General features: G+C 41.2%; 1 protein-coding gene across 1 annotated transcript; it reads left to right on the forward strand.

Annotated features, from left to right (window-relative positions):
* Positions 1-3,190: 3,190 nt before the first annotated feature.
* LRPAP1 (LDL receptor related protein associated protein 1) lies at positions 3,191-14,966 on the forward strand. Its single transcript, XM_068943461.1, has 8 exons — positions 3,191-3,581; positions 7,050-7,194; positions 7,534-7,658; positions 9,023-9,143; positions 10,112-10,270; positions 10,808-10,890; positions 13,004-13,180; positions 14,227-14,966. The coding sequence occupies exons 1-8, from the start codon at positions 3,348-3,350 to the stop codon at positions 14,290-14,292; spliced, it is 1,110 nt and encodes a 369-aa protein (XP_068799562.1). The 5' UTR covers positions 3,191-3,347; the 3' UTR covers positions 14,293-14,966.
* The last annotated feature ends 10,372 nt before the right edge of the window (positions 14,967-25,338 follow it).

Here is a 25,338-nt window from a genome sequence, read left to right on the forward strand (position 1 = left end):
ACTTAATCCTAAATATAAATAAAATCCTACGAAGCCCAGCAGAGTCAACAGGATATACCTAAGTGTTAAGGTACACCTATGGTTCTCTTTACAAGATCAGGCTGTAGCGAATTGTAGCGATACATACCACAGAGAATTTGGTTTGCAGCCACCACACCAGGACGGCACAGGGAGACACTTTCAAGCAACTTTTGTCTTCCCATGATATTTCTTACATTGCGTTTGCACTGAACCTTGTCATTTAAGGAGCCTGTACACAATCTCGCAGAGCGAGACAGCTGATTTTGATGTTTGGACGGAGGGAGGGTCTCCAAGTATCTTAGAACAACCTTGGCTAAAGCTAAAATCTGTTATTTCACACATAAAACCAAGAGAAGTCAAGACGTTCAGGAGGGCAAGATCTGGACTGGTTGCCACCCAGATGGTACTATTTACCCACTGCCAACAATAGGCAACATAACATGACTCTCATTCTGGTACGTAAAGATACTATGGTATCTCAAATGAAGCTACAAGTGAACCTTGACTCTTTGAAGAACCATTTTATATATTCTTAGAGAAATCCTCTGTATTATTTAATACAGTTTTAATGAAACTATGAGGTTGCTATAGATAGAAGGCAGACTGCTCAAAAAAATATAGCCTAGATAGTGGAAAATGCTAGACTCCATAGACTAGAGCAACTATATAGAAATCCATAACTGGGTGAACTTTTGAATTAGAAAGTAGCAGAGTTATTTTTCTTGTTTGCTGTTACATTCTCCAGAAAAGGTCACATTACTCTGTTTCTCTTCCCAAAGGATAGGAAAGGAAAAGTCAGTCTTGGCTTGAACCTCTGTCCAAGATATGTGCTATGAGGTTGGGTAGTTTACTAAACCACTAAGTAGTGCTGGGTATCTTGATTTATCCCCTTTAAAAGGGGAAAATCATATTTATAGCACGGATATAATATAAGCCTGATAACTGATCTTAATCAAGAAATTTAGGATTCATAATTGTTTGTTATTCTCAAACCTTTCACTGAGTTTTTTAGCATGTCTTTATGCTAAAAGGCCTATATACTTATTTTCCAAAACTTTCCCTGTGTAGCTCAAAACACTCAGGCAACAAATGCACTGCCCACAACTACAATACCTGAATACAAGGAAGGGAGTGGGAACCTGTACGGAGGTCTAATTTATTTGCAGAGAGAACAAAAGCTCAAGCAATCAATGTTTCAAATGACAGACAAAAACCTTCTGTTTCAAAAAGACTCACCAATGCATATACGCACTATAATAACTGAGACTGAAACAAGCTCTAAATCCTAAAACCAACATGGAGAGCTCTGCAAGACTAGGAGAAGGCTAATAGGCTTGTTTCCCCACCATCATTTTGCTAGCATACTTCAGTGCTCAAAAATAGAAAAATACCCTTTGCTTTAGAAATGAGGTGACTCTGAGCTGCTTTTACCCTCTTCGGCAGTTTAGTCTTAAAGCATCAACTTCTAGATTTGTGTGACTGAGAATCTCAGCACTGAGTTGGGAAACTGGGGAAGAACAAAGACATTTATATTGGTTATCAGGCATAGTATAAATCTCAAAAATTGGAAATTCAGTAAAAAACCTCCCAAGGGCATTGTTTTTAGAAATCTCATTATATTTTTACGCAATCTATTTGTTTTCACAGGACTGATTTATAATGCATGAAGGCTTGGCGTTGACTGCACTACAAAGCTATGCTTTGATTTGCTCAGGGTCACGCAGGAGGTCCAACGAGAATTTATGAAGTGAGCCTTTGCCGCCTGGGTTCCAGCCCCATGCCATGCCCCATGCATGCCTGCTTCCACCATTAGCCAGGCTTGAGAGGCAGAAAAACCACCAATACTTTGCAGAACTTGCAAACAAAATTCAAAACACAAAGTTCTAGCTATGCCGGAGACCTAATACTACACACGCTTTGCAGTGCGTAGAGGATTTATCAAGAAAAAAAGAGTAAAGAAATAACAGCTTTCTTCACTGTCTTCCCCTCAGTGACACCTAGGTGAAGGGTGTTCTGGATGTCAGTGCACGTACCTTGCATTCCCATCAGAGCACCACTCAATTTTAGTGCATTTTTGACACCTGGGGGAGTGTATATACCAGCTCCCCATTACATACTGGGCATTTTCTCAGCATCATGTATTTTTTCTTAATACAGCCTGACTTCATCCCCTCCAAAAACTTTTGTGGCCTACAGCACCTCTTCAGCGGCATACTTTGAGCATTACAAAGCGGTGGAGGCACCACGCAGTCAGAGGTGTTCATTCCCGTATAAGAGCTGCAGGCCTCTCACCACGGACCGCTGATGTGCCACCCTTCAGTGATGACTCCAGTTGCAGCTTCTTCCTCTCCCCATGGTCAAATTCTCGCTATACCCTGTCCTGGGCAGAGTTGTCCACTGTCACCATCACCAAGGGAGGACAGAGTCCTTCTGCCCCTCATCTGGGGTAGTCAAGCCTTTTCCCATCCCCTTCACAACTCTCTCTTTTTTTCCCGTTCTTTCTTTCTGCCCTTCCTAAGTTGTCTTTTCAGTTTCTGTACATTCCTGACTCAACGGCGTACTTATATTAAAAAAAATTTGTTAGACCAAGGGAGCACTGATTAGACCTGTCACGCTCACTTCTCCTTGTGCAGCTGTTAATACCACCTCGTCGAAGGACCTGCAGGGCTCCAGGACATCGAGCAGCCAAGAGGGGTCAGAGTCTGTAAGGACGATATTGCCAGTATGCTCCTATTTTTTCCCCACAAAAAATCTTTTTTTTTTTCCCCATACCTGGACCATCTGGAATTCAGATTTGAGATGTTGCACATCACCTACCCTAAATCTTGCCCCGACATGTACCAGTGTAAAAAGGAGGTGAACCTGCCAGGGTGAAGAACTAAGCTACAGCAGCTTTCACAAACACGGGCCAGATTTCAGACAGGCAGCACCTACTCGGCCTAAATTTGCCACCGCCTGGATTTGACTTCAGAATTAAACTGACGCTCAGCCTGCGTTTTAGAAAGTGATTTTTCCATCTGTCTGGGCAGGGTCTGGAACGGGAGCAGACGGCCAAGCTCAGGCCGGTGCCCGCCTTGCTCCCAAGGCCGGGCGCTGCTGCAGCGCCTTCGCCCTCGGCCCAGGGCTGCAGCACAGCGCCTGCAAAAACACCCCCCTTGGCACGTTCTGTGAGGAAAACGCGGTAAAAACACGAAACAAAGCCGCCTCGAAGAGAGACAGCCCAAACCTTCCAGCCACCCGGCCCCAAACCCCGCCGAGGTTTCCCCTCGCTAAACCCGCCACCCGCCACCCGCCTCAGCCGCCGCCCGCCGGGAGGGCCGCACGGCATGCCGGGACTTGTAGTCCCCCGCCCCGCCCCGCGCCGCGGTGGGCAGCGCGACATGGCGGCGCCGCGGGCCCTGGCGGCTTTGGGCGCCGCGTTGCTTTTGGCCGTGAGCGGCCAGGCGGGCAAGTACTCCCGGGAGGCCAACGAGGGCTTGGCGGCGGCCGGCACCAAGCGGCGGGAGGCCGGGGAGTTCCGCGTGGTGAGGCTGAACCAGGTCTGGGAGAAGGCGCAGCGGGTGAGTGCGGCGGCCGGCGCAGGGCCGGGCTCGGGGGCGGGCGGTGCGCGGCGCCGGCCGGTGCGTGAGGCGATGGCGGCCGGCGGCGGCGGATGGGGCTACAGCACAGTTACAGTGAAGTAGAACAGCTCCCCGGGGAGGGGAGGCAGAGCACTGCCCCCGAGGAGCATGGCGGTTCGGCTCGTTGGCTGGGAAGGGCTCGGTTCCTTCAGGCAAAGGAAGGTGATCCCGGGTCTCGTCCTGGATGCGCCTTCCCCAGCCTGAGCTGTTGAGCTAGAGGCGAGGCATCCCTCCTCGGGCAGAGGACCCCAGGCAAGAGCAGCGGCAGCACCCTTGGTTATTACTGATAGGGTTTAGTCGAAACACCAGCCAGGAAGGCTCTGTAGTTACACCCATCCCCGCAGCCCGCCGAAGGAGACGGTCAAAACCGCCCCTTCCCTCGCTGGGGGAAGGATGGGGTGACATTACAGGCGTGGGTGTGCGGATGCACCTCTGGACACGAACTGGCGGGTGGAGAAGACACAACGATAGACTAGAAATGAACCATGATGGCAGTGTTGTTACTTTCCTCCTGTTTTTTCCCCGTAAAACGATATTACCTTTTTTTTTTTTCTTCCCCCATACCTGGACCATCTGGAATTCAGATTTGAGATGTTGCACATCACCTACCCTAAGTCTTGCCCCGACATGTACCAGTGTAAAAAGGAGGTGAACCTGCCAGGGTGAAGAACTAAGCTACAGCAACTCACAAACACGGGCCAGATTTCAGACAGGCAGCACCTACTTGGCCTAAATTTGCCACCGCCTGGATTTGACTTCTGAATTAAACTGACAGCCAGCCTGCGTTTTAGAAAGTGATTTTTTTCAGTATGTCTGGGCAGAATTTAGTACAGGAGGAAAAACTCAAATTAAAGCTTATGTTAGAATTGCTAACATAATATCCTTCCTTAGTTTTGCTGGTGGTGAAGGCTTTCATTAATCAGTAGTACTGAAAATAACTCCTTGGTTGTACTCAAAGACGGATGTTGCAATTCAGCATTGCAACACGGTCTCGTGAGCAATCATTCAGCAAGCACTGAAACATTACTTAGGAATAACCAAGAACAGGAAAGCCAGAGTTCCTTCCTGCTCCCCAGAAGGAGGGTTTGATTTTTCTCTGGCATCTCTTTCCATAGGTGTGTGATTTATATAAAAACGTAACCAGAGTGATTTTGCTAGAAGAGTTCTTCTTAGACAGACCCTGACTCTACAGTTTGAACCAATGACAAATTTATGTAAGTCTCACAAGGTACATGGTTTGGCCTGCTAATCTCCAATAATCAGTTAGTGTAGTTCTCATATCACCTGTTCTCAGGGGTTGCTCTCCACTCCAAAGCAGCCGTGGCTTCCACAGTCTAGAGTATGTTATATTTCAAAAATTGTAGTAAAGAAGCTTTCCTCCTTTACGCAGAAGCAAGGTGACTGTGCTGCTGTAGGTAATGATTGTAGCTGGACCAGCAAACATTGACAGATTTCTGGTGCTCATTTCCAGCTTTACTAGGTATCTATCTTAAATGTTAACTTCCAGGCAGCATAAGGAATGAGTAACTAGGAGCTTTGTTATTTAATGATTAAATTTAGCTTTTCATCTCTGCTTCTAGTCAGTCATCATAATGTCTGATGTTATTAACAGCGAAGTGATGTGGAGCCTTTACCTATTGACATTTTTTTACCTGGTCTCATTCTGGGGCCTGCATGAGATAATCTCTAAGGGAAACAGCTCTTGAAGTGTATGCTTTTATTTAGCCTATGTAGTCACCTTTGTGGTATATAAATGGGACCGGCAAGGGGCTTCTGGCAGACAGTTTGAAAGGATTTTTAATGTCTAAAAGGATAGTTACTTGAACTTAATACTACATTAAAATGAGAGTCAGAGAAATATTCTTGGAATTGGAAGAAACTTGAGTAGAATCTTTATTTCTTTTCTTTTATTTTTTTTTCCTTAAAGAACACTGAGCTTAATGTAGTTCATTAGATTTTATTAAAAAATTAAAATGCTTGATTTTAATGACCAAATATCTCTAAACTCTCCATTTAGAAGATCTAATATTCTTCTCTGGAGCTTTTAAAAAACACAAAGCTCTATGTGTTTATGAGGTCGCGCTATCTACATAGGACTTCTGACAAACTGAGTTGTGTAATCTCTTATAATATTTGTGTGTCTCTGATGATAAAGTCATACATTTAAAAGATTGTGATTTTGCAGTGTTTAGGAGTTGAATTAATTGTTACTTGAATTATTCCTGGTGATTTCTTTTTCTGTATCTGTGCAGTCTAACAGCATATTAAGTTCATGCTTCTTGAATGCTAACAGAATATGGAACTACTGAGATGGTCAGTCATTTCCTTCACAATTTATAGCAAACTTTTTACTCATTCTTCCTTCTGAAGCATCAGGGGACAAATCTACAGAGCAAAGCAGTGTTGTTTGGTACGACCACTGTACTGACACTCTGCCCGTCCAGGTCATCCTGCTCCAAAAAAGCAATAAGTACATGATGAAGTTTTTCTGACTGCATGCACTGATATTTTTGCTTGACTTCAGCACATACGTAAAATCTTAACTAAACTAGTTCCTGCTTAGTGCTTAGCTTTTATCAAACACAGTTTTCCCCGAAGTAGATGGTGAAGAAGACAATAGGGAGACTCCTGGGCTTTAATACTAATGGGATCAGAAGTTGTAATGTGTTCTGTAAAGTTTAAATTTAGCCGTGATTTTAATTACTCTAAAGTTTATTAATTTTTTTCATGGCCTCTTTGGGCTTTTCCTCACCCCACCTTCTTGTTATTAACACATACAGAAGAAGTTATGAAGCATTAGTATGGTTTGTTACATTTCTTTGTTTATAAATCAAGAAATTCAAAAGTTTTGGCTTATTTTAGAGCAGTGCTTCTTTAGCCACTTGCACGTTAGTTGTTTTCTCCATTCTTATTTTCTCTCTATATGCCACAAAATTTGCAAACTGATCTATCAGTCATTTAGATCTTTTTTTTTCCTTCATATTGTTAGCCAAAGCAAAGAACAGGGAACAACTAGTTAATTCTTTTTTTTTTTTCCCCCCACATTCTTTGTCATCAGGAATGAACTAAAGTAAGGTTACTTTTTCTAGAGAAGCTGCAGGGAAAGACACAACCTCTTAAGCCTTACATAGTTTCACTGTTCTCAAAGTAGTTGAAGAGCTGAGAGAGAAGGCTACATTGTCACCATCTGTTAACGCTGATATGCTAGCAGCATAGCAGTGTTCATAGATAAGAGATGTTATTTGTGCAGTGGCTCATACCGTAATGCTCTTAAATTCACATAGCTGTATCCCACTTCAGTAAAAAAAAAACAAATGCTATTCTATGTGCTGTGCTGGCCTCTGAAGTAACTCTGCAGCAAGAGGTCACTCTACAAAACTGAATACAAACCTTTCTCTGTTCTCTTAGCTTCAACTCTCTGCTGTGAAACTGGCAGAGTTGCACAGCGATCTAAAATTACAAGAAAAGGATGAGCTAAGCTGGAAAAAACTGAAAGCTGAAGGGCTCGATGAAGATGGAGAGAAAGAAGCCAAACTTAGACGCAACTTAAATGGTAAGGTATATCTTTGCCGAAGAGGTTTAAACTTTCCATCAGACGTGTATGGTTAGGTGCCTGCATTTATGAGAGGACCATTAAATAACAGGTTGTCTTTCAAGGCAGGGAGCATGCTCAAGTTCTTTGGAGGTCAGCAGGGAGCTGCAGGAGACTAACAGATTTTTCCATTCCTGAAGTTCTCAAAAGAGGTTATTAAGCACGGGACCTCTCTATCTTAAACTATTAGCCTTTACACTGCAGAATCCATCTCTGGAAGTCAAAAATGTAGCCAACTTCTAAACTTGGATACATCCATAGTTGGTTTTAATGGTTTTGTATCTTCTCCTGTTCCTGCAGTCATTATGACTAAATATGGCATGAATGGAAAGAAGGACTCTCATCTAGTTGATACCAACTACATTAAAGATGGTACAGACAGCGATGCACTAGATGATCCAAGACTGGAAAAACTGTGGAGCAAGGTGAGTGAGATTTCCTGGAATTGCAGTTTGGGAAGTCAGTGTTTATTCACAGAACTATTTATTGTCTGTGTCTTCTGAGAGCCCCCTGACTTGGAACTGAATAACTTTACCGCTCTGTCTGCAAGTACTGGCCAAGCTGCTGTGATCAGGTTATTGCAAGCTAAGCGCATCCCATCTACATCCAGGTCACTAGAAGTGGCAGGTTGTGTTTAACAAAGAAAACACCCACATTGCTCTGTGTGGAAGAGATCCTGGGCCCTCTATGGACAAAGAGTTTTTTCCTCAAATCTTACTGAACCAATAATTTCCCTGCTTGTGAATCTTAGGCTGTGTGGTAGTACACCTTTGTTGGTTTTCCTCTTTTTCATATTGTTGTTTTTGGCCTTTTTAAAAATATACATGTCAAAGAGAACTATTTCACAGAATGTTTTAAAATAATGGGAGAGTGTTAAGTGTGGACACACCAAACATGGTGTTCAAGTGAAACTTTCAGGGTTTTGCTAGTGCTTAAAAACAGAAAGTGAACTGTCTGTGTGGGCAATAAAAACTGACCAAGTCTTGGTCTGCAAAAATGAAATAATTTAAGTTTTTAAAAACAAGTAGGCCAGTAAAGCAAAGAATTCTTAGAGCAGTCTAGTGCAGTGGTAGTAAAGCAGAGAAAAAGATTTGCTGGGTTTTAAAATGTTACTGTAACTAGATAAGGCTCTTGAAGGGACTTGATGTCATATGTTTTAGGGAACAGTAAAATGCATCACTTAGAAATATTCCCTAAGCAAAAAAAGGGTTGAGGCTGCATATATACCACAAACATTCACTTTTGATCATGTTTTGCAGCAAGTAGAGTTAGTCACTGCACGCAGTGCTCTAACTGTATGACCAATGCTTCCCTAATTGCTGTGAACTAGTCCAGTGAGGAACAGATCTCTGCAAAGTAAGTACATGGCAGCGATAGTCTTCACTTGACAGGAAAATAAGATTTCTTGAATAAAGACTGTGCTTAATATCAGGCTGCATCATTCATGCAAACAGTCCCCCTGCACTTGCATATGTAGCTCAGTGGCCCGTATTCCTGTATCAGATTGTTTCCCACAGCATATAAATGACAGAGGTTTTTCACTGGGTAAATAACAGGAACTCCAGCTTTGTAAGTTTGAAGCAAACTTCCTTTTGACATGAGTGAAGCCACCATATCCTTCACTGTCTAGATCCTGCCCTTATTTAAATAGACTTAAAACAAAAGATCTAAGGAAAAGTTGGACTTAATCATTTTCTAAATGTGGTGGGAAGCGGGAAGAAATATTGGCAGTTGAGTGCATGTAACAGCGCTTGGCCTGGGAAGCATAATGAGCTTATGTTGCTTTCAGGCCAAGACCTCTGGGAAGTTCTCTGATGAGGAGCTGGATAAGCTTTGGCGAGAATTTAAGCATCACAAAGAAAAGATTCGTGAATACAATATTCTGTTAGAGACCGTGAGCAGAACAGAAGGTATCTGAATATTTTCCTGATGTTTCCAGATCAGTACAGCTCTTTCTCCACTTATTGCTTCCATTGTTTCCAAGTTTCTTTGAAAATCCTAAAGCCTGACCATTACATTGCTCTCAGAACTGCTTGCAGATGCTGACATTCCCAGATACCTGCTGGGTTTAGTTCTGCATTAGCTGGCAAAAATCATGCCAGCTAGTGAAAGTATTGCCATTTCAGTTTTCTGATTCTTGTCTGTGCTTCAAGCAGGGAAGATAGCATCAAATTAGCAATGATGGCTGTTGTAGTTTGCTGGAAAATAAATAGTGAGCATACAGTCACTGCTGCAAGATGAGATCCTAAAACATTATGTGCTGCAGACTTTATCTCACCAGCTGGGAGCCCAAGAGCATATGCTTGAAATCTTAGGCTCTCAGCCCAAGGCATTAAAGCATTGACAGGCTGAATCCAGTTTGCTGTATTAATCCTAGCTAAAATTTTGTTGGAGCTAAAGTATTCTAAAGCTCACAGTCAGCTTGATGCCTGCATTGTACCATCCAGGCTATAGCTGCTGGAAGCCATTTCAGCATCTGATGTCCTATTTTGTTCATGTCTGCTAAAAGCTATACCTGAAATGCCCAGGGAAGAGGGCACAGGACTGGTCAGCCATTCCCATCCCATTTGATTGGGATATTGCTGACCTAGGAAAATGAGAACATTCCCTTTTAAAAATCATTGCGGGGAGCCAGTAAGAGTTAAAAAGTGTTTCTGTACTGCCATGCTCCAGAGGATTGAGGGCCATTGATGTTACTTAGTATTGACCTAAAAAAGGACTTACTGCTTCTCAGAGTGTGGTATTAGAGCTTTATTTACACTAATCTCAGATGCTGAGAACGGAGCATCTTTTGCTCACCTCAGGTTGGTGAGATTTCCAGAGCTTTTAACCTATCAGGATTTGGCCCACAATCAGTAAAACTTTTCTCTTTGAACAGATATTCACAAGAATGTTATCAACCCATCTGAAGAGAACCTGGTAAAAGAGGAAATCTTGCACAGCAAACACAGAGAGCTCAAAGACAAGCTAAGAAGCATCAATCAGGGGTTTGAGCGTTTGCGTAAAGTCAGTCACCAGGGATATGACACAACTAGTGGTATGATAATACTGTTCTTTTTTTTTTTTCCTTCTTTTTTTGACTCAATTTCATAGAAAAAGTCAGGGGGCAAATAATAAAATATAATCTAAGTACACAGTATTGCCACACTGTCAACTAAGGGCTGAAGAGATACAGCCACAACACTGCTGTATTTAGAAGCCAGCACTAAAAGTCTGCTGCAGGAATAGGATCAACCATCCTATAAAGAGGATAGTTCTGTTTTCCGTGCCTAACTGAGAAGGGATATTATTCCTTCTGACCCAGAGGGGCAGATGAGTGAGACAATATGCAGGGCAAACAACTCCATTAATCAGTTCCTGGTTTGTTTTGCTTTTTAAGAAAGAATTACTAAGGTGCTAAAGTTTTCAGTTAAGAACTTGGATTTTCCTCCCTTTTCATCTAAACAGATCAGCTAGTAATGTAGTGTTTAGTGCATCTCTTTGTGTTTGCATGTATGAAAGCATCCTCTTCTATACAAGGTAGACATGAAAACATTGTGTCCAGATTTTCATTCAGTGATATGTGTCTGTTTAGAATTTGAGGAACCAAGAGTGATTGATTTGTGGGACATGGCCAAATCAGCCAACTTTACTGAGAAAGAACTTGAATCTTTTCGGGTAAGTAGAATTCCAGTAATATTTCTTATGGAAAGGGCATTTTCCAGCGTGAAGAAGCACACTGCCTATGTTACTCTGAGTGCAACCACTTCTCTTCTATTGCTCCTCAGACAAAAAAAACCAAGATACGCGTGGATCTTAATCTTTCTAATATACAGACATAGATATAACTAGTTGTATGAAAGGTTCCATTATACTCATCAAAATTAAAGTGTTGAAACCTCTGAAAGCAGCTGTTGCGTGTTTTAAATCTTTCAAAGATTGGGCCCTGCTTGTTTGTTTGTGTACCAGGTTTCCCCGTCTTATCTGATGTCCCAATGTAGTTACTGCTTTGGGAAGCAGTGAATGCTAGAAACCCAAGAATTTCCCTCTCCTGTCTGCCCCTTGTGCTGCTAACTTTCTATGTTGGAACAGTATGGAACCAACCTAGAAGTACCATGATAAAGACCCCTTTTTAGGGGAAAAATTTGAAATTTGTTGAAAAATTTCCTGTGGTGTTCATACTGTTTTTTTAATTATTATTTAACTCAAATTGTATTCTTTGAGGAAAAAAAATTGATCTGACTCTGCCTGTTTATCAGAGTAGACTGTGAGAATAGTGTGCTTTGACAGCCTGGAGAAGCAATTCTTCAGGGCTTGTTCATGGACTTGCATGTACTTACAGTTTTACTTTACAAGACGTGACTAGGGACACCTTAATCTTCTTGTCCAGATAACGTAACGAGAGAGTTTTAACTGCCTGTGGCAGAGACTGAAGTTTGTATGGCTTAGACAGCAGAGCTTAGCTTTCAGGTCCATCCTGCTTCTCATTCACCAAACCAGACCTGTCTTGTTACTGTGAATGCTGGGATGTCCTAAAAAAATAGGACAGTAAGAGTCACAGTGAAACAGCTCCCCTTTTAACAGCTCCCCTCTCCATGAAAGGAGAATTAAAGTCATTTGCTGATTCATTTGAGCCTTGTTTGAGTAGTTTAAGTTATGTCTTCTCCTGACTGACCATGACACCAACCTTCATAAGGTTTAAGTAATGAAAGGCGTAAAAGCTGCTCTCTGCTGGTGCATCATCTCAGAGGAAAAGCTGAAATGATTTATCAGAGCAATAAAACCCTGAGCAGATGTCCTGAATGGACTGTGGATTGTAAAACAGACTGAGATGTTCTATAGCAAAAAGAAACTATTCTCTTGTCAGAAATGTTGAAAACAGAAAAGCTCCCCCTTAAAAACTGAGGAAGACTTAACTAGAATGATGGATTTTTTTTTTTAATTATTGTTATTGTCTTGAAGTGAGAAGAATTTGTCAGCCACCTGGACTGAAACACACTAGAAACCAAAATTAAGTGAGCTCTGTCAAACAGGGGTTTGACTGTAAGATTTGTTTGGGTTTTTCACAGTGTAATGCACAGAATTGGCCATAACTGGCTGTAATGGTTTGTGCTGTCCATGTGATCTTCTCTGAGGACATGCCCTGAGACACAAGAGAGCTTGAATGGGGACACATACCTGGAAGCAGCAAAACAAGACATGCTTTGGTGGATAAAGACATTACTGTTTCTTCTGTTCCTACTGCAGCTTACTGGGTTATCTAAAGACCATCTCAAACATGTCCCTGAACATCGCAGATAGTCTGCCTGCTTCCTTTGAGACATTTTACATTAAGAGGTCTTTTTGTTCTGTTTGTCAGTTAACTCATCCTATTTCAGGTAGTGGAGTGCAAACCCAGAAAATACTGACGCCTGAGCAGAAAATCCAGGAACTGATTCTGAAAAGAGGCCTCTCACAAATTGTTTCCCTCCTTCCCTCTGATTTTGTGTAAGCTTTTCTCTGGTACCTGCTGCTATCATCTCCTAATACCTTTTAGCTGTCAGCATTCTCCTCTTGAGGTCTCTTCAGTGGGTTGTTTTTCAGCACTTGCCTTCAAAATTGGATGTTTAAGTGATGATGTCTTGTATTGACAATGTATTGTCCAGACATTCTTAAGAAACAGGGAGCTGAAAAAGCTTTTGGTGCCTGAATCATTAAAATAGCATTAGGCATGGCCTGCAAGGAAAGAGAGAGGGAAAAAGGAAGCCTTGGAAAGAGAATACTGTTAAGCTGTGTGCATTTGTTGTCTTAGGAGGAGCTGAAGCACTTTGAAGCAAAGATTGAAAAGCATCATCACTACCAGAAACAATTAGAGATTTCACACCAGAAACTGAAACATGTAGAGGAAACTGGAGATAAGGATCATCTGAACAGAAACAAAGAGAAATATGCCATGCTGGAAGAAAAGACAAAAGAACTAGGATATAAGGTCTGTATAAATCCAGTGTACATACATATACATGTTTAAAGTTTAGCTCAGCAGTAGAGAGAGTGTGGATTTCCCAGTGTTGATGGTTCATGCTGTTGAAGTATTATTCACGTTTACAGTCTTAAGTAAAAATTGAAGTTCTCTTTGTGTTGGGCGCTGTTCAGTCATATAGTCAGAACAAGCTCTAACCCTGTAGGTGATCTAATTAGGAAGGAAAATAGTGAAAGGGAAAAACTAGTATTATTTCCCATGTGAATGGGGCACATATGGTTAGGTCTATGCTGTACAGTACAGTGCCTTGCAGAGATGCTTGAGCTTACACCAAAGAAGCCAGTGAATCTACACAACATACTGCTGGACTGTGTAGACATGCTAGCTTTGGTCCTGGGAGCAGCTTTGTTAACACATCATTGCACCTGAGTTGCTCAGCTCTGCTTTTGCTGTGATTATTCTGCATCCAAATCTAACTCTAGCATTTACCCTTCACTTAGGGTAAGCCAGAGGGGCCCCTATTTCTCTGCGGCTTATGTCTTCCATGAGGGCTTGCTGCAGAAGGTGCTATCCACACAAACCTGATGTAACTGGCTGCGTACAAAATAGTGGTCTGCTGTCCCTGCTGCGCCTATGAGATGGCTGTGATAAACTCAGATTCAGTTCAGGCAGTGTTTCAGGCCCTGAACCTTACATCTCTCTCTTACTAAGATGTTCAGTAGCCATGAGCCTAGGACAACAGTTCCTGCCTTTCCCTTTCTACTGTGGGACTGTGGAATAGGCTCTATTGTGCAAACTTGCTGAATTACTTCATGCAAGTCAAGTGGTTTCCAAGGGGAGGGGGAATTTAAGGCATACCTGTTTAGCACAGGGTGCTTCTTGACAAGCATAACTGCTTTTTATAGACCTCATTATAAAATACCTGTAATCTCCCTGGTCTCAGCTCTATGTTATCACATACACTGACAGGAAAATTTGAATATAAGGTACTGATTTTTTTTTTTTTAGCGTTGTTCATTTGTTTAGTACAATTTGACTTTTTTGTTTTTTCTTAGGTAAAGAAGCACTTGCAAGACTTATCCAGCAGAATTTCTCAAGGCCTTCAACACAACGAATTATAAACACCTTTTCTTGATGGTGTCAATCTATTAACACAAAACAGAATGTTTTTTCTGAACAAGATTGACCAAGGAGTACCTTCTGAAATACTAAGGATTGAACGAGATCCTTCTCTGTAAGAAATTTTCTTTTTTTGGTCCATTTAGTTACTAGTTTTGTACTTGCACTATCAAGTTGAACAATTAGACTATATATTTAATTTGCACAACCTTGATCTTGTAAATCTTATATCTGAATCAAATACCAGCCTTTGAAATAAGCAGTTGTGTCAAAAGGAAAAACTTGTGAACTCTCAGAGATTTCCTAGCAGTGAAAAAAAAACAACAAAACACTGATAATCAAGGTGTCCTGATCAGTGGACAGAAACACTGAGATGCAGGAAGTTAGAACAGGGGTAGAAAACATAAGCAAGTCTTTTACTGAATAATTTCCATGTTTAGCCTACCTACTGAAGGTAACTAAAAATTTCCACTGACTCTGAGCATTCACTCAGAGCTGCACTGTATGTGAAACTTACAGGAATACGGAGAGAGTAAGGAGAGAACAAATACTGAAGTCAATTCACACAAGTTAGTTGTAGACTAACATGTCTGAAATTACTGAATGTGTGTGTACAATTTTCTCATTCATGGTTGCTTGGTTTTGTTACATTAAGTCATTAAAAATTAAAACAAGATACCAGTGAGCTTTTTTTTTTTTTCTTCCCTCTCCTTCAGTGAGAAATAATTTCCAATCTGTCTTTGAGCGTGTATGCTCATTACAGGGAATTAAAGTTCACTCACCCATCAGCGTTTAAGATTTGGGGGCGGGTGGGGGGGGCAGTTGCACAATAAGAATGTGTTTCTGTATTCTGAATAGGCATAAGGCCCTCAAAGCCAGCTTCTGCCCCGTACGTATTCTGGTAAAATCTCTAGTTAATGTTATTACCATTTTCCCTTTCAGGACCTGCTCTTTCTACTGAGCTTCAGAACTTTGGCAAACATTAGCCATCTGGGTTGAATTTTCCCATACTAATAATGCTTACCCTTTATTTCTAAAGTGTTTCACATGAAACTGTTCCAGTAACAAGACAAAGGTGCAGTATAGGTAAATCATAACAGCTATGTAGTAGTGCTGTTCTACCATTACTGCATTCCGTAGCTGTAATATGCCTTGGGAGGAAACTGTCTTCAAGCCTTGCTTACCTAATGCACTAACCATGAGAAACATTTAAGAGCTCCATTCAGTTAAAATCAGCCACTCTATACATTTATCCTGGTCCACGGTCCCAGCTGGATTGAAAGTAGTATGATTCTGTATATAAAAACTATTTCATAATGCATAGGTGCTGTGAATCAAAATTGTGGTAGCAGTCCTACTTTGGGATTCTGCATGTCTGTCTTTGCAGCATCAGTTTTTACTATTTTTTTTGTTTTAAGGTCATCTAACAGTTAGTTATTTATATTCCAAAGAATTACTGTTCATCACTTAAAAACACAGGCTATCATTAATAGTACGAGTAATTTAACAGTGGTACTCAATAATAATAATAATCATGTAGCTTAGTTGCCCACAAGGAATTGCTTGAGAGGAGAGCAGTAGCTTTCAGCATCTGAAAAGCTAAGTCCAGTTGTAATGGCATTTCCAGATGGTGGTGATGTGACAGTCCTAGACTGTAGCCTAAATACTATAATTGATTGAACTCAAGTCCCATGGGACGCTTGAGCATAACTGTATTCCTTCCTAATGCTAAGTATCCCTCTGACAGATTTAGTGTCAAACAAGAGGGCATTCAGCAATGAATGGAGCTACATGCACTTCAGATCCAGGCTTTCATTCAAAGTTAAAGTGATGTTCTGTGATTTCAGTGCAATTCCACCTCCACTGGAATTTAAATACAGAATTTCCAGTTGTGGCAGTAGAAGCAACCTGGAATTTCTAGTAAATATAATTTAGCAGCCTTAGAGATGGTTCAATTATTGCAGTTTATATTGTATGGCCCCTTCAGTTGCTGCCCTTACTTTTTTTTTTTTTGGGGGGGGTAAGCCCAGCAACAGCTAAAATCCATTTATACTTGACAAAAGAGAGCTTAGGTGCCTTTTTCCCCCCAGCTGACTATTATATTAAAGGTTGTTCAGCCTTTTTTACTGCAGCAGTGGCGGCATTGGCTCCAAGGTTTATCATCAAGATCATAATTAATTTTTTCAATCCTTCAGTGTGAACACAGTACAGAAGTGTTATATTAACTCTACACTATGTCCTTCAGTTCCATTTTCCCCTTGGTAGAATAAGCAATAAATCCATGTACCATAGGTCTGTTTGGTGTACGGTGACTGTAGCCTCATTTTGCAACTTGCGTGCTGATAGGCCTACTCCATGGTCTCCTGCATGAAAAATCTGAACTCTATACATCAGAAGAGGAAAGGAGCTAAGTAAAGCACTGAAAGATCTGAGCAGTTCCTGCTGTTAGTGCTAGCACCTGCTTGCATTTGAGTCAAGTGATAAAATCCCAGTTATGTTGTACAGAATGGTATGATTGCACTTTGTCTGCCCTAGCGCAGGAGAAAGCTTTCAGTGAGAATGTGTTCAGAAACTGGTGACGGAAATCTGGCCCTTGAGGGGAAACAATATGAGTTTCTCAGCCTACCATAAAGGAGGGCAGAGGAGCAGTATGCTCAGCAAGAAAGGGTATAACACAAACCTGGGTTGCATCTGTAGCAGATATTTGAAGTCTATTCCATTTCAGGTAAGCTCTACTTGAAGAATTTCAGAATACTATGAGGCACTGGATTCACAGAATGCATAACCAGAGTCAGATCAGCATTACTCATGGTTATCTTTGAGTGCACAGCTGTTGCAGCATGCCCTAGCAGCTATTACCCTGGTGGGAGGTCACTCCCTTTAGACAGGGATGAGTACAAGCAAGCTGTGACAGTAATCAGGCTCAGAGGCCAGGTAGCCTCCCGCAGAGAAAATGCTTGGCAAGTGCCAAGAGATTCACAAAATATTTGCGTGTCACAGAAATTTTAAATTAGGAACCAGTCACAAATCAACAGTGGCAACACAGGAGATGATTGATATCAGCACAGTCACCTCACTCATTTTAGTTACTTAATCCAGCTCCTAATAAGTCATTGGGTCAGAACAAGACCCAGGATTGTCCTCATTTTAATAAGACCACAAACCTAAAGGAGAAAAAAAACCATATCAGACAATAGTGGTTGCTGTCTCTGATTCAAACTTCCCCTAAAGTACTCTGTAGTTGAGTTAGAGCCTGCCAGAGGGTAGAGAAGAAACTAGTAATAGTTGCAATTCCTGTCGAGGCTTTGTGCTGCTGCCCCTACCTTTTGAGAGCTGGAGACAGCTAGTCTCCAGTAGAACAGCCTGATTTCATTCTTGTTTCTATTGTCTCTGCCTTCCACACATCAATATGCGTACAAGTCAGTTAATTATTGCTGTAAGTGTTTTTAATCCTCTAAAGACAAAACATATAGCCAAAATAAAAAGTGGGTGGTCTTAAGATGTTAAAGACTAAAAATAGCTTAAATCACAACTCTTGCATTTTCATAAGTAGCAACAAAAATTCAAAGCCAAGAAAAGTTATAAATCTTTAGGTCCAAGTCTCTGCTTGGTTCATGTATACAGACCTGTGCCTAGTGAAAGGTGAATAATGGAGTTCAGGGGTGAGGCTGCATGGAAAAACACCTGAACAACAATGAACTAGCAGATCTTCCACGATGGTTGAACCTTCTTTTCCTTAACTGGCATTTCATCTGATCCTTTTGTAATTATTCATATTGCCAAGATTTTCAAACCTCTCTGAGAAACGATCTGAAATACACAAGTGGGAGCAGAAGAGGAAGAACAAGAACTGTATTTACTAGAAGAAAATGATCAGAAGGTTTTGTGCTTTACAGACTGTCACATTTTGCCCTGAAAAAGAACCTCAGATTAAATAAATGTGTCGGTGACTTCAAGTAGGACAGATTTTATTTTCTTAAATAGGTTAGGGGGGAGGAAGTGAGAGGGAAGTAAATACACAAGGCATTAACTACAACAAAAATAATATTTATTTTAAGAAAGTCTTGGTTACGTCCTACATGCTGGTAGAGGAGCTCAGGTCACTTCATTCTATCATGACAAATAAGGAACAGTCACTCGGGCTGTAACTGACTTACCCTCTCCCCTCCCAAGGAATTTTGATGCCTAATAGGCAATAGAGAGCGGTATCTAAATCCACCATGTAGGTATCATTTACATTTTGTAAGCTGCTGTCTGACTTCCCAGCCCCCTCCCCCCAGTAGTGGCCCAGTTCCTGCACGTTGACATTTTCAAGACAGACCTCAGTGCTTGGGAGCTAATCAAAGGAGGATGCTTCAGGGATGTGGCAGGCAACGCGCTCCATGAACCCTAGACGGAGCTAACAGAGGCCTTAACTCCTCACCATACTTTCAGCTCTGCAGTTTATTCAATGCATGAGTTCAGGTGAATTTGTTCAGTCACACTCTGCAAAAGAACACAGGTCCCCAGTCCCAATTCCACACACCAGTGCCCAGCAACCAGGTCACTGCAACTGGGATCGGGCTGCTGAGGAACTGCTTCGCAGCCCTGACCCACGTTCCTGCGTCAAAAGCACAAGCACAGTTTCAGCTCAGGACTGATCCAGACAGAGGTAACAGGAGAGCTCATGTACTTAGTTCTCAACATACTCATCAACCACAGAGCCTCTCTGATCAGCACTTCAGAGAGGTATTTGAGGGTTGCTTATTTATTCATGTATTTATTTGTTAAGTGCTATTTCACATACAGAAACCTACCAATACTACACAGGCAGCTCTAAAACCATTTTTAAGTATAGTTTTTCTTTCCATAGCATTTATTTAGAAGAAGTCAGTCAAGTCATGAAATAAAAGTCAATAGAATAGACCTCCGCTTTTCATACAAACAGAACTATCCTTGTAACAGAAAACAGTGAGCTATGAAAGACAAAAGCTGCTTTTGTGTATGCAGTACCTCAGGTAACAGACAGCTTCTAACTACCAGGATCATCATTTCCAATACGGTACACTATTGACTTACATTTCAGGCCATTCACATAGCACCTTTTGGGAAGCAGCTCATTAATCTATAGAAAAAGGTGGTATGTGATCTTTTACTAGTACCAACAGTCGTAAAATAAAAGTATTAATAAAATCTGTCCTTTTGAGCCAAAATAAAATAAATTTATAAATTGTCATCCACAGTAAGCGTTTCAGGTTGAGCCATGTACAGTGCAGTAACCAAACGCATTTATCAATAGCCCTAATGCACTGTCTCACATACCCAAATCGGTATGTATTATGCCACCATGAGACAGAAGGCCACTCTCCAAAAACCAAAAAGAAAAACCGCACACAAATATAAATGCTTAACGTGTATATTAAAATGATGGGAACATTAACATAGCATGTAGGTATTCTCTTCCTTCATCAATGTGTTAGCATATCAGAAAGCTGCAAACGTCAGTTTTAATAAAATTAATCACTTTTTAATCTCAAAGGTTGCATGTCAAGAATTGGTGTACCATAAATTTAAACCTTCTGATTTTCATAGGCCAAAGTGAGTGTTTAATCACTTTGAAATAAGCCTTTTATTGAAATAAAATACTATATAACGTTCTGCAGTTACAGTCTTCTAGGCCACTTGCTTTAAAGGGGGATGGGAGCTACATTATTTTAAGGAGAGAAGGAGTTAGAACTGCAAACCTGCACCTGAAACCCAATAATTTGTGAAGCTTGGCATCAGGTCCAGATGTCTAACCTCAAAATTCAAATTTTAGTTTCTAATTCAAGAATACATTCGAACCAGAATTATTAACTAAATATCCTTCAATGTGGCAAGAGTTCATTCTCCAGCCTAAATTCAGATCCAAGTTCTGGGACTGCCGTTTACAGTACTGCCTATGTACATGGACATTAGACCCAGTCATGGTGTAAACAGTCTTCATACATGCCAGCTGATGCAGCCACTGTTGATCTAGCATTTATTCCATTTTAAACTTCAAGAAACCAAGGAGTGAATTACTGCTCATTTGAATTCAACAACAGACTGCTTGCTGGTAGTGGGAAATGCAGTAAGCTTGTCCTGCCCTTCTTAGGGATTTTTCAAATTATACTTTGTTCCTAGTCTGTACCAAAACAACATAGATTCTCACAGAAAAAAACAGTCCAGAAAACTGAAAAACTTCTGCACAACTAAATAGGCCCTGGAACACTCAAGTTCCCCTTTTTCAAGCCCTTCGTCAAGCAACTAATCAGCACAATCTATAGAGGATGCACGTGTCTTAGAAGATGTCTGCGTCAGCCTCAGTTTGGTGATGCCTCTAAACCCTTACTATTGATTATTTCAGATCTTGTGCAAACTGACTGCCGTTCCCCTGCAGAGAAATGAGCTTTACAAAACGACAAAACAAAATCCTTATTCATGATTAGTTATTAATTTAGGATAAGAACATGATTTTCCAGGGATGCTCTTAGGAATTGTTTTCCTTCTCACTGTATTGCCATCTGAATGAACAGTTACGCTAGAATTTTCAAAAGGAAAAACAGCCAACATACCCACAAATGAGAGTCACGTGTCCGAATCACAGTTCTCCAGCAGCGTGTATCTGGGGTTAGAGAAAAAACAGGAATGAGCATATTTAGCAACAAGGCTACAATGAGATTAAAAATTTTTTCCCCTTAGCTCCTTCAAATCCAGGAACAAAGCAAATCATCCTGTTCAGCTTCAGCCACCTACAGCTTTGCAGTGACAAGGCAGAGGCTGAGAGCAGGGGGTAGTTCAGCCATGACTAACCCCTTTCATGTGGACAATCTTTCCTTTTGGCCACCAGGTTTTGTTTTACTCTGTTACTTCTGGCTTCTCTGGGCCTGTCCAAGGCAAGTACCTTGGCAGTATACAGGGCCTGGGTTCCCGTGACAATTTAAACTCAGGATGTGGCCAGCTGCAGACTATAACTTGCATCTTGAAGGACAGTTCCCCAACTGGGTAGACATGAATGAGAGGGTCTAAACACGTTAAATTTTGTCGGTATGAGGGAGGGCTTGGCCAGAAGTATACATGCTATGAGGAACATCTACTGTTAGCAGATCACAAACGCAGCCTACCTGGGACTACAGGTATGGTCATCACAGGAAATTCATTCTCACAGATGTGACCTGTGGTCACACGTACAATGCTTTAACTGTAAAAAGCACAGAAACAGCAAAAATTCATCTAAGAACCAATTCTTGGGCTTCCAAGAGACTTGATCCACCTTGCTTAAAAACACCCCAGCTACTGCGAATAACACTGGTAGAGCTGAAAGAAGAACACCTCATTGTCAAGGCAGGTTGCTCTCACTTTCGTACCAGGACCCAGCTGCCACGATCATCCACCCAACGCACACGTTCATTTTTCATATACTTTCTGCAGAGGAGAAAAACCAGACACAGACTAGAGGATAAATGACTCCAAGGTCCAGACCGTATATACAGTGCAAACATGAACCATTTGTGTTACCTGATGCAGGGACAACGTTACACAGAGACACACATTGTTGTGAGTACAGCAAGACAGCATGGCACGGACGAGCGGACATAAAAACTGGCCATTTAACCATCCCCCAGTTTCCAGTCCTGGCGGAGACAGTGCTGGCACATTTTGGTTGACAGAGGAAACGGAACAGCAACCTCAGACTGCTCCAAGACACTTCATCTCATTGCTACAACCACACGCTGTAAAAAAAGCAACGCCGTAATTGGCACTCTCAGCGCTGGCCCAAACACTGCATTTTACAGACTCTTAACACTACGCTGTCACCTAGCCCTAACCACTGCCCTTCTACCAGTGCTGACACCCGGCGAGGAACAACTGGTGCTTTTCAGCTCTCTGCTGACGCCTACCTACTTCTCCGTCGAACTCCTAAAATTAATTTTTCATGTCCTCCTAATTCGTGTCCAGTACTGCTAAATATTGGTAGTAAAAGATGTTACAGGTGTGTTACAACAGCCAAACGCAGTTTGCAGGGTACCTCTTCCAGCTGTGACAGAGAAAGAGACGCTGTTGCATAATGAATCCTTACGCCACACTACATAGTGGAAATTTGGTATCCAAAGGCCAGATTATTACTGAACGTGAAGACTCCTGCAATCTGCTCTATTTTGTATATGTTGAACTCCCTGTAAATTGCGAGCTCAACCCACAGATGACTAAAATTTAACTTATGCAATAGCAAGTTCTTTGATTTTTTTAAGGTATTTCACAAGTGTATAATGTACTCGTACAGAAAAATTGCTGTCATGCTAAATCTGCTTTTTGATCCCACCCCCCCCAACCGCGCATTGCTCAAATAAATTGACACCTATTATTTCAGGAAAATGGTTGTGTTACGTACGCCTCTGTGCACAGAATGGGATAATAAATTTGACTTATTTCTAGATGCTCTGATGCAAACAAATGTTTAAGCAAGTACATTTTAAAGTGAACAGTCATGAACTTTCATTCACCCTCAAGTTTCTACTTAACTCAAAGTTTACTCAGCAGCTGCATTTTCATTTATAAAACTGTTTATTGTATTGCAATCCAGAATGTGAATTACATGCATTTTCCCATCACCTCTGTCCCAAACATTCAAAGAAAGTTCACAGAAGAATTGACTTCAATCTGTAACCGCTTCATCATCAGTGTCCTAAACCTCAGAGATAGACTACACTGAGGCCAGCCATCTTTCAGGGAAAGAATAAAAAGAAAATCATCCGAATGCACCCAAATGGATGATTTTCTTGGCACTTTCCCTTAGTTCTACTCACCTACCCTGAAAAAGAACATGTTTACATAGCTATTCCTTACAAATTTCCATTTAATAACTTCGAATTCTTCCATCCTTACTGTAATTTTTAACATCTAATGATATTAAAATAATGCTTCCTTTCAACCTAGATTGCTAAAAAAGTTTGCATAACCGGCTGCACGACAGTTGAGGATCTTCCCAGAGAGAAGGTGACCTAAAATATAACACAATGCTGTTTTCTGAAAAAAAGCGTAGTTTTACTGGAAATGAGCAGCTAATTACCTATAACATCTTATCTTCTTGCTGTAGTCATTCTAGCGAAGGATATGTGGACTACTGCAGACAACCTAGAAAAGGTACATCACCTCATTTAAAAAAAAAAAACAAACAACAGTATTCACTCATAATGCTGATAGGAGTATAGTTTCCTAAATGACAATAATTAAAACTGTTTTAACTCCAGAGCCAAGAGGAAAACAAAAAATGTTTCCAATCTATTTGCTAAGAACAACTCCTGGGACAGGTTTTCACACACATCTAGATGCCATAAAACACCAACTGGAATTTAGCTTTGTGGCTAAACATGCTCATTCCTGTTTCTTCTTCACTATTAAAACACAGACAACTATTTGCATTGTTAGGCAATTAAATGCCTTCAAAACCTGGCCCTCCATCCTGCAGCATTACCTTTTAACTTGGAGAAATTCCATTGCCCAAATACTTACATGTAAAAATGGTCCGTAACTGTCTATGAGCAATACCATAAAAGCCACTGAAGTAGTAGTTACATTTGGCAGTAACCTACTGAGTCAGACTATCAGGATTAGAGAGGCACATCCACAACACACGCAGACATGCGAAACGGATATCTGAGAGAGCTCAGAAAGGGCACAGGGCTACCTGACCTGGTCAGACCTAACTGTCCAAACCCTTCATTTGCTGACAGACAGCTAGTGCTACTGTTTTCTCATCCCCTAGAGCACGGCTCCAAAATGGGCACTGCCAGCATGTAGGACGTTCTTGGATGAACTTTAACACAAGTTATCAGCAGCATCTTTTGCTTGGTCCTGCTGGTAATTAGTTGTCCAAGTGCAGTAGGAGATCTGATTACGAGGAGAATGCTAAATTAGAAATGGCCAAAACCTTAGTTTGTACCAGCAGAAGTTAAAAGTGGGAGGTTGTGTGTTTTTTGTTGTTTTTGTTTTGTTTTTTACTAAGAGCTCTGAATTTGGAATCATCCTATAATAACCACAAATTTTATTTTAAATCACTTCCATGCGCAAGTTTTCTGCATGCGTGTGAATGAAGCCCTATGTAAATTAACAGCATTACTAGAGTTAACCCATGGGAGTTACATGATGAGTATGAGTCTGCTCATAGGATTACTGTTTGGCTTTCATTCTTCCTCAGTCCACCACTCAAAGCTAAAGGCATATTATTTTGTTTATTTAGGAAAAAAAGTTTTCCATTTCTGTGAACTCCTGTTCTTCAAATGAAAAAATTTTAGTTTCTTCAACAGAACTAGCAAACCTACAACATGATAGAGAAGCCTGTGAGATACTGTAAGAACAAGCTACCAGTTTTTAGCAGACATGATAGTAAGGTTTGACCTGCTGCTTCAGCTTCCTAAACATTTTGCAACATCATTTAATGCATGAGAACATGAATGGGGTTTAAAAAAAAATTAAGAGGAAATCACTGATCTATTTGTCTTATTCCAGCTAAGTGCAAAAAGAGGAACAAAGGCCTAAACTTTAAAAAGTAGATTATTTCATTTGTGGAAAACCTTGTGGGATAATTCTGATGACATTAACAAAGGCTATAAATGTACATTCAGCTATCTCGCTAATCCTAGTTGAAGTTCCTACAGTGTACACACACAGAGAGGACCATACACATGCACGGATTCACACTCCTGTTTAACCTGAAAAAATATTTTTAAAATTGTGATTCCTCCTTACTGCTGTGTCAAATCTCCACCCATGGTGTGAAGCCCAGGAGTTGATGCAAGTTTTGAGAAACGTACGGAAAGGCAGCCTTTGCAGAGAACCCGGGTAATACTTTTTCCTGGTAAATACATTTTTACAAGAGAAATTACTGCAGCCATCACCAGCATGTATCAGGATCTCAAAATGCCAAGCCCATACAGATGAGAAAGTTGTGTCCCACGCCGATGACAGATCAAGGCCAACTGACTTGGAGTCAGTACACGAGGGCACCGCTCCATCCTGCTGCCACGCATACTAGAGCACTGTTGCAA

This window comes from Struthio camelus, chromosome 4 (assembly GCF_040807025.1).
Source record: "Struthio camelus isolate bStrCam1 chromosome 4, bStrCam1.hap1, whole genome shotgun sequence".
NCBI classification, from domain to species: Eukaryota; Metazoa; Chordata; class Aves; order Struthioniformes; family Struthionidae; genus Struthio; species Struthio camelus.

Bases quoted from the DNA above. Each gene is read 5' to 3' on its own strand.
- LRPAP1 (XM_068943461.1), top strand. From the start codon at position 3,348: ATGCCGGGACTTGTAGTCCCCCGCCCCGCCCCGCGCCGCGGTGGGCAG. The intron at 7,195-7,533 runs GTAAGGTATATC...CTGTTCCTGCAG, and splicing joins ACTTAGACGCAACTTAAATG to TCATTATGACTAAATATGGC. The intron at 9,144-10,111 runs GTATCTGAATAT...CTCTTTGAACAG, and splicing joins GACCGTGAGCAGAACAGAAG to ATATTCACAAGAATGTTATC.